Source organism: Balaenoptera physalus (genome assembly GCF_965194825.1).
Source record: "Balaenoptera physalus genome assembly, chromosome: 9".
Lineage (NCBI taxonomy): Eukaryota > Metazoa > Chordata > Mammalia > Artiodactyla > Balaenopteridae > Balaenoptera > Balaenoptera physalus.
In genome coordinates, this window is record NC_138888.1 from 14422529 (window position 1) to 14432197 (window position 9669).

Below are 9669 nucleotides of genomic sequence, written 5' to 3' on the forward strand. Positions count from 1 at the left end.
ACTCCTAAGCGGCTGCAGCCTGTGGCAGCGCCACCCCAAGCCTCACAGTTTTATCCAGTTTCTGCCCTGCTTTCCTCTTTGGTCTCTAGTACCTACAAGAATCGTGCACATTTACTATTAAGCCCAGTGCTCCAGGGCTAAAAGTGTCACCAGGGTGCCTGCGCATTTAAACTGCCCTTGGTCATAGCCTGGGCGCTACACCTGACTAATTCACCTTGTAAGTTACACACCAGGAAGAGCCGAGCAGAGCGCCCTCTGCTGATAAGAGTGAGATCACACCAGAACAGGTCCTGAAGCCCATTTACTGCAAGTCCTGGGGGGGAGAGGGCTTTCTTTTATAAAATGAAAAAAAAAACCAAAAAACAAGAATTTATCTCTCACAAAGAAACTGGTGTATGTGGAGGTGACTTAACTGGGATTAACTTGCTGTTTTCCATGGGTCCATGGGAAGCAAGAATTAATTGGAACCCATGACCTATACCCAGTGCTCTCAAAAGCTAACGGTAAAGCATTCAGCAAATCTGAAGGTGCAGTGTATTTAGCTGACCAAGTCTTGACAATTAGGGGCTCTTCTTTCCCTGTGTGCATCTTGTATTCCTATAGGGGAAGTGGTTGGACAATCACCAGCTATTCTGCTACAGCCACGCAACAGAGCAGAAGCTTTAAGGTCTGACTTTAATAAAATGATATGTTACTATAGGAATACAAGAGGATGTTATAATGAACCCTGGACCTAGCTTTCTCCAAGTCAGCAATTAAAGGAGCCACTTTCAATTCTTTCCTGTGGCTTATGCTTAAATAAGATCCATTAAAAAGTGCTTCACATTCACGGAGGTGAAATGTCCACTCTCCAGGCCTTGGGTCACAAGTAGCTAAAGTGCACAGTCATCTGAGCCCAGCTCGTAGACGGAGCTCAGTCATGAAACGCTAAGGGAATCCTCATGCTGAGTAAGGTAGCAAAGGGAGAGAGAGAGACAGAGCTGTTACAAAGAAAGTAGCCCTGGAATCCCTTTGGCTGTTCCCAAAAGAAGGCGTGCCACTTAGAACTGAGCGAGCAAATGAATGGCCACCCATATTAGAAAGCCAGCGCTGGGTGCATGCCAGAGTGTGTGCAGGGGCAGAAGTCGGCTAGAGTGGTGCATGATGTGGGTAAAGTGCGACAGGGATTCTCAGAACCGTGGGGGGAGCCGGGGAGCTCTCAGACTGTGGTGGGGAAATTCTCTGCCTCCCCGGTGATGTAATACGTTTGCAAGGAATGTGATGAAGTTGAGCCGGCGGTGGCCAGCTGGCTCTGGCTCACGTCCTCCGTGCGTGCGCTCCCGAAATCGGCTGGGGCGTGCAGGCGGTGCGCATCCAGCATCTCCAGCAGCAGGTCATAGAGAGGCACCACGTTCTTGCACTTCATGCTGTACAGATGTTCCATGCCTTTGTTACTGTGGGCGGGAAGACACAGACAGGACCACTTTAGACCATCCCCAGATCCGGGACTGCTGAAATGAATGCCGAGGAAGGGCAAGTAAGAAAAACCCCAGCGACACTGCTATGCCAACCTTTCTTCCTATTTAAAGAGCCAGTTTAGGATTTACTATGCGGGTGAATTTCTTTCCCTCTATCGCAATTACACCTAAAAAGAGAACAGATGAGATAGGCTACCATGTAGGAAAGAGTTTTTATTTTTTAATTTAATTAATTAATTTATTTTTAGATTGTTATTTTACTTTATTTTTTATTACTTCTTCTTGGAGTATAGTTGCTCTACAATGCTGTGTTAGTTTCTGCTGTGCAGCAAAGTGAATCAGTTACGTATACATACATCCCCTCTTTTTCAGATTTCCAGGAAAGAGCTTTTTAAATGTGCAATAAACCATTCAAGAAGTTCCCTTGCTTCAAACTGTTCAGGTGCTTCCCACGTAACTCGGAATAAAATCTGAATTTCTGTCCGTGCTACGCAGGGTCCAACTGACATAGCTTGTGCTGCCTCTCTCCCTAGTTTTCGTGCTGGCCCTGAAGAAACAAAGCAAGACTTCCAGACTCAGGGTATCTGCACTTGCTGTCCCCCCGCCTGGATGAACTTCCCCCAGATCTTCGAATGCCACCTCCTCTGAAAGGCCTTCCATGACCCCAGTGGCATTCGGTTCCAGGCCCTGCAGGTTTAGCCGTTGGCTTTCATGTTACTGTTTTTCTCCCAGCGCTATGACAACCTGAAATTCTCCTATGTGTGTATGTCTGTATGTATGTTTATTCTTGTTCCATAAGCATGTGCACACACACACACACTGCCAACCCACATCCCAACACACATTGTGCAAGTTCGGTGAGGGGCTGCAATTTGTCCATCCTGTAGGTCTCCAACAGTGGCAAGAACATGGTAAATGCTCAGAAAATATGGGATAGATGGACCTAGGGAAATGCATGTAAATGGCGCTTCTCCTTTTACCACTCTTCCCCCGACCCCCAGCCCTGTCCTCCACCAGCTACATCTCTGCTGTGTCCCCACCACACTACCACCAGGAAAAAAAAAAAAAAAACTATTCTCTAGCTTGACATTTCTTTAAAAAGAATCATGGATCATGAGTAGACAGACCAAGAATATCCTAAAAAATATTTGCATTTTCAGTAGGGGAAAAGTCAGCCCTAGCTGGAGATGCGCCATGAAAACACAGCATCAAAGTGATTAGGGCCATATAACACAACCACCTAAATTACGTTTTTCAGTGGGATTTTGTTTTTTTGTTTTTGTTTTAATTTAAAATGCTGTTAAAGTTAAATGCCCCTGGATCTGACACTGTCTTCCTCTTGCAACCTAATGAATCACATTTACCATCAGATGAAATCTGGTGTTAAATGCTCTGAATAACAACATATGGCTGGGGCCAAGCTTAACACAACAGAGTTCTGTGATTTAGATTGGCTGTAATGAGGCACCATAATACTGTTGTTGGTATGTGGGGGTGTGTGTGTGTGTGAGAGTGAGAGAGAGAAAGCTCAAAGCTTGCAATAGAATAGCAACTTCTCTCCAGCTCGTCACACAATTCAAACAGGAACTCTCGCTGCCGTTGCCCTTGGCCACGTGTTGCCAGTAAAACTAGCAAGGCCTGTATATGCAGTGCAAATATACTTGGTATTAACTAATTAGGCTGGCTAATGCTGACAAGCAGTTAATGGATTTGAAAATTCAGCAATTCCTACCAACAAAAAAAAACCCCTCATCTGTGATACATGGTTTCTACATCAGTGAAATTCCTAGCTTGGAGTAGAGCTAATACATTTTCTTCAAGGGGAAGGTTACTCTCTCGGTCAGGAAATTTGGTAGGGGATTATGTTATTCTGATCTATCCCCCTCTTCCCTCTGTGTAATATTCATCAAAAGAAATGGATGGGAAAGGACTGAAAATGTGTACTCCAAATGCAGTCACCTACTCAACTTGGCCAATGTGAGTCCTTCATCTGTGACACAGGGATTCTTAGGGACTCCCTGAGAACAGAGACTGCAGTCACTTTCTCCCCAACTTTGCCAAGTGAAAGCCATCATTTGTGAATTTCAAATTCATAGGAAAAACCTCAGGTAATTTGTTCATTCATAAATTTATTCACTCATTCACTCAGGAATAATGTTGTGAGCATATACGACATGTAAGGCACTGTGGGACATACAAAGAAAGATACATTTGTTTTCTCAAGAAGCTAACAGTTGGCAAAGTTATCTCCAGAAAAGGAGGCACCTGGGACTTTGATGGGATGAACTTCTTGCCATTTGACTCAGTCTCAAGGTCTGAAGACCCCTTAAAAATTAATCTAACTCTTTCTAGACACCTTGGCCCTTCCCTCATAGCCACTAATAAGCAGAATCTCTTTTTCATTCCTGGGGTCCTGGTGTAAGCACAAGGTCATAGAGACTTCATCATGCCCGAGTGTCATCACTTCACCACTGTTGTGGCCTTTCTGGAGTAAAGAATCCGATACTTTCTTCATCTCTTCCCTGCAGGCTGGGTTCTGTTCACGGGAATGGTACCCACTAAGCCTCTGGCCAGCCATTTAGAATGGAAACAAGGCCACTTTTACCTTCTGGCACAGAAAGGCTCTATTTCCTCTGCTATCGTCCTTCTACAGAAAGTATTTATTGAGTAGTTACTACATGCCAAGCCCTATGCTAGGTGGTACTGGGTACACAGAGTAAGCAAAATGGGTTGTGATAACTGCCTCACAGAGTTTACAGTCTAATGGTGCTGAAAGATAAAAAATGAGCAGTAACAATCAGGAAGAACAGGGTATAAATCTCACTTAGGTGTGAAGGGTCAGGAGATGCTTCCTGCAAGCAGTCGTATCTAAGCTATGATAGATTAGCTTACTGTTCGGAAAGATTCACTCTCTGTGCCATGTGTCCATGATCCTTGACTTTGGGCTTTATCATGTGACTTGCTTGGCCAGTGGAATGTTCGTGGACGTGACTTAACTAAAAGATTAAAATGCACTTCCCCAAACAGACTCACTTTCTTGTGCCTCTGCCATCAATATGAGGAGAACATGTCCCAGCTCTCCTGTGGCTACAAGGAGGGCAAGAGGCACACAGGGTAGTCACCTGGCCAACCTTCAGGCCTGCAGCTAGATGCACAGTCTCCCAGCTGTGCCCTGCTTCCATCAGCTGACCCGCAGATGTGTACGTGAGCCCAGAGGAGGTAAACAGCTGCGCAGCCTATCTGCAGCCTGAAGCGGAAGTCCCCCTTGACTCAGAGAACAGCTGATTAGGGCTACAGCCCAGACTACCAGGAAGTCCTAAAAGTTAAGTAAGGCTAGAGCATAAGAAGGAATATAAGCAAAATAAATGGATTTATACTTTCATCTAAAAGCAATGGGAAGCCACTTCAAGGCTTTAAGTAGGAAAGCAATGTGATAAGATTTGGTATCAGAATGATCACACTGGCTCTACTGTGGAGAATGGATTAGAAAGGCTCTGAGTTGAAGACAGGGAGACAGGTTAGGCAGCTGGGGCAGAAATCCAGGAGGAGATGATGGTGGCTCGGGCGAGGGTAATGGCAACGGGGGTGACAAGAATGGATTGAGAGGGATGGAGGAGTCAACGCTGACCAGCCACGAGGCGCTTGGACCCAGAGTCCCTCATTTAGAATTTCCACTTGTAAGTAAGGAGAGTGCGACACAGGAACAGTAATGGACGTGCACAGTGCTTTCCGAGGACGAGTGTGCTCGCAGACTTCCCCTGATTGGCTGGGGCAGAGTGAACAACCAAACGGGACCCTCCTCCCCTGAGCTGCACGCTGCACACTCTTCCCCGGCTTAAGATCTTGCGCATGCGCCAAACTCAGCGTTAAGTATCATCTCCTCTCTGAAGGCTTCTCTGACACCCGCCCACACCCCAGACAGAGTTACTGCCTCCCTCTGCTAGCCTCCCACAGCCTTTATGCTATGTGCCGGGAACCGCCCCGAGTGTGTTATCTGTTCTCAGGCATCAGCCCGTCCTGGGCCAGCTGTAACATATTGTTGGGGGCTTGATTTCTTTACGTCTCTCCCATGGGAAACCCAAGGACGCCTCACCTCATGTGCCTGATGTGAGAGAGGATGAGGAGGAGCTGGGCCAGACGCCGGTGCTGTTGCTGCAGAGTCAGGCCCGCTTTGGCCATCAGATGGATCAAGGTGTCTGTGATCTTGTCCAGGACACGGTGGATATGGTCCTTCTCTTCCAGAGACTTCAGGGTGCTGGACAGAAATGTGTACACTCCTGAATGTGCAGAGAGAGAGTGAGAGAGAGAAACTCAAAGAGGATGAGGTCCAGGAAGCTGGGCATGTGCGTGGGACGTAAGACTCAGCCAGTGCCCCTCCCCCCACCCCGCCCCCGCCCGGCAACGGGGAAGTTCGCGATCTATTCGGTCCAGGCAACCATGCAAAATTCCTTAGGAATGTACGTGTGTGAGAGCACATGTTTAGGAAACTCATGTGGCCCCCTGTGTGGGAGCCAGTTTCCAGGATTTGTCATCAAGATTCCCTGGAAAGGCACTGTTCGCCTTGGGGCCGTGATGGTTAATACCAGCCACCTCTCCTCTGACACGTCTGTCACCAACGCTAACGACAACTCCACGAAGGAGGCATTAGTGTTCCTTTTCACATGAAGAATCCGAAGGGCAGAGAGCTGCATTAACCTGCTGAGCAAACTCGACGGGATGGAGCAGAGTGGAGAATGGGCCAGTGTGCTGACTCTGCATCCGGTTTTATAGCGGAGACTCTAAGGAGACACGTGACCTCTCCGTGAGAGGCACAGAGAGAGCAAAAGTGATTTGCTAAGTGACTGACAGGCAATTTTTCCAGGTAGGATTTAATTTTCTGTTACAGTTCAGGTCAGCTTTGGGGCCTTCGTACTTTTCATCCTCAGCTGAAAGGTTTATGATGGGAGGGTAGAGAGGACCCCGGGAACTGCTGGTTTTCACTGCCAGGCATGTTTTTTTTTTTTTTCTTTTCCCCCTCTTGCCTTTCTTCTGGTAATAAATCCTGCTCTCGGGGCCACAGGTAGACTCAAGGCTGAAATTAGACAATCAGGTCACTCTATCCTTTTGGATAGTATTAGCCCCGAGATAGACAACCAGAGCTTTCTCTGAGCTTGTATATGGAAGTTGTGGGCGGAAGTTCCTTCCTCTAGGGTGGAGGCACCGGGAGGATGAGAATGTGGGACTTGTAAGCGCCATCTTCCAGGTACGTGGAGCTCCCCCTGCAGAATGGAGCCCAGCAGCGACCAGCAGAGGCGATAGTTTCGCGGGGGAGGCAGGAGGGGGGAGGGGAGGGAAGGGAGAAATCCTACTTCCTGTCATAAGGTCCTGGTTCTTACTTTTTTCATTTGACCTTAAGCTTCCATAATGTCCTTTCTAACACATGAATCCATAAATCCCCTGTTTGCTCAAGATAGTGTTAGTGGGGTTTCTGTCACTTGCAACTGAAAGAATCCTGACTCTTTGACTTAAGTTGTGAGCTCAGCCCAAGGAGCAGAGGAAGGTGAGTGATAAAGAGGTGAGAAGTACTGAAAGCAAAAGGAGGGCAGGATGGAGTATTCTTGTCTTGGGACCACAACGATGGCTGTTCTATCAAGTAAACACTGCAGAAATCAGCTCAACCTACCCAAACGCATCATCTCGCAGGGGGCAGATGACAGTATTTTTCTCAAGACGTACGTCTATTTAGCAACATTTTTTTTCTTGGTCTTACGAGCCCACTGGCCCACCCATAAGTATATTTCTTCTCCTCCCCTCCCCCCAGCCTCACTGGTATTTTCAAGTTAAAGGCCCCCAAGTTTATGAATCCCCGACTTTGTACTTGTAACGCAGTGTGAGTTACTGCTCACACAGCAGCCTGTAGGTTGGGAATGGGGAAAACACCCACACAGAGGAGCTTACAGTAAATACAGTTGTAATTGCCTGGAGTGGAAAAGGGCTAATATTTAAAACAAATACGACAATAGCAAAACCAGAATGGTCAGGCTCTTGGCTTACAGGCACTAGAATAGAATAATGTAGTTTTGATACCCAGAGGCACTCTGATCCAAAGGAAATTGAGCACAGAATGAGTAAGCGTGGCAGTGGGATGAGAAAGAAATTGCTGGATTACTTATGTTCCATGTGGGCTTCTGAGAAAGACTGTGTCCACTAGAAAAATGGGCAAATGTCTAGTGGCCTTGGTGTTGGCCAGGAGGTAACGGATGGCAAGGGAGGTGTGTGCCAGTGGGTTGAGGGGTCAGGGGTAGCCTCTCCAGAGCCCCACAGCCATGCCTCTCCCTGCCCTCATGTCATCACACACATTCTAGCCTCGCATCTCTTAGAGGCCCTGTGTCTGGCTGGATGTCCTGGGAACCTGCCCAGGCCACAGAGCTGAGTTAATCCAACTTGGATGATGTGTTTTCTACCAGTTTCCTTTTTTGTTACCACCCAGGATGCTGGCCTCGTTCACCAATAATCCCATTCTTGTTCAAGGAAACCACAGAACCAAGGAGCTTCCATGTCCCCGCGTGGGAAGGTGACACTCGGCGGCACCTGCTCCTCCTGCTTGCATGCACAGGGTGAGGGCACCCTGTGCGGAATCACGGGCGTCCTGAGGGCCTGCGTTGCACTCTGCCCTCTCCTGTGGAGGTAAGAGCCTTGGCACTCAGGCTCTGGGGAGTGTGCTTTTCCCTTGTGCTGCTGGTTCCGCATCCTCCCGTGGGCTCCTCCCTCCCACATGCTCTCATTGAGAACCTACTGTGTGCGGACAGCGTGTCCTGAGATAGGGATTCCAAGCCTTATTTTCTTTTAAGCATTAATGTCTTAAGAGCAGCTATTGCCTGTGGAGGAAGGATTTCTTAACACTGACTCTCGGGATGCAAGCCATTCTCAGAACAAGCCTGTTTTTCTAGTCCTGTTTTGGCACCAACACAGCTTATCATCTCATCCTTGTGAGATGCTTCCTAGCCGTGCAAATATACTTCGAAATAAATATAGTCCTGTTGAAATACCAGTAATTGACAACTGCAGCCATCTTCCTTTTGGGTTTTTCTGGCAAAAAACGTGGTCCGTGTTTGCTGCCTTTTGCCCCTAAGGGGCCGGTGGAGAGAAACAACAGAAATTCCAATTCCCAGAATGCTTCAGGTGCTCTGGCAAAAGCCAAACAGGGTTCCCGGTAATTTCCATATCCCAGGTGGTCCCTGCCACCCTGGACAGCTGCGCCAGTGTTCCCAGCAGCACGGAGCCAGTGATCAGACAGTGCGAGCCTTCAGAAAGAGTCTTACAACAAGGCAGGCTTTTGCAACTCCCCAGGCTGCTCCAAATCCCAAAGATGGAAAAAAACAATCTGTATGTCATTATCCAGTCTTGACGTGCTGTTGGCAGATCTGACACTCTACGTATTCTGAATCTTGCAGCCAACACTGGGAGCTTTCAGGAAGAGTCTATGGAGAAAGCGGGTGGCAGAAAAGAATGGGGAGCGGGACACCCCACAGACAAGAGATCTCAGCCTTTCTCCCTCTCTGGCTCTCAGTGACCCTTGCTCTTGCTTTCTCCCTCCTTCTCGTTCTCTGCTTGGACACTCTCTTCTTTCCTTCCTCCTTTTTGCTCCACCCCACAGGAACACCCTTGCCACCCTTCATCACTTTTCCAGATGATGGAGTCTTCCGCAGGCTGGAAGAATGCAGGTATGGACACGGTAGTGCATGTGTGCATGTGACTGTGTCCAGAGGAAACACTAGCACAGCCCAAGGTCCCACACACACGGCCGCTGACCTCCACTGAGGGGCACATCTAACTGTTCCCGGAGAAGTGTGGAAGGCTGAGGCTCACCAGATGCTTGAGGACAAAGTCTTCAAGTAAGGCCATTTTCTTTTTTGTCTTTTCCAGAAGGAAGAACGTGACAGCGGACCCTGGGACAGTCATTCCATCTATAGCAGCTTGACCAGAAAAGCAAAGGGAATGACTCGAAGGAAAAAGAGAGTGAAGAAAACTCCTCAAACCCACAGCTGTAAGTGGTCTAGGCCAGAAAGCTGCCACTCAGCTGGAATAAGAAAGAGCTTCTTTTCGGATCTGGCTCATGGACGACCCAGGGATTCATCGGCAGATCAGCCTTGAAGGTGGGCTGCTGGGAATGGCTTCCACAACCCAGCGGTGTGTTTGCTCGTAACTGCCTTCAAGGCTGACCGTTTCACAA

The 9669-nt window shown here is 48.0% G+C and overlaps 1 protein-coding gene across 1 annotated transcript in view; it reads right to left on the reverse strand.

Moving 5' to 3' along the window:
* Positions 1 to 283: 283 nt before the first annotated feature.
* Positions 284 to 9669, reverse strand: part of ESR1 (estrogen receptor 1) — a 258183-nt gene continuing 248797 nt past the window's right edge. Inside the window, exons 8-9 of the mRNA XM_082474704.1 lie at positions 5551 to 5734; positions 284 to 1433 (exon numbers count right to left, since the gene is read on the reverse strand). Coding sequence (XP_082330830.1) covers positions 1199 to 1433; positions 5551 to 5734 — 419 coding nt within the window. The 3' untranslated portion in view covers positions 284 to 1198. The remainder of the gene's footprint in view (positions 1434 to 5550; positions 5735 to 9669) is intronic.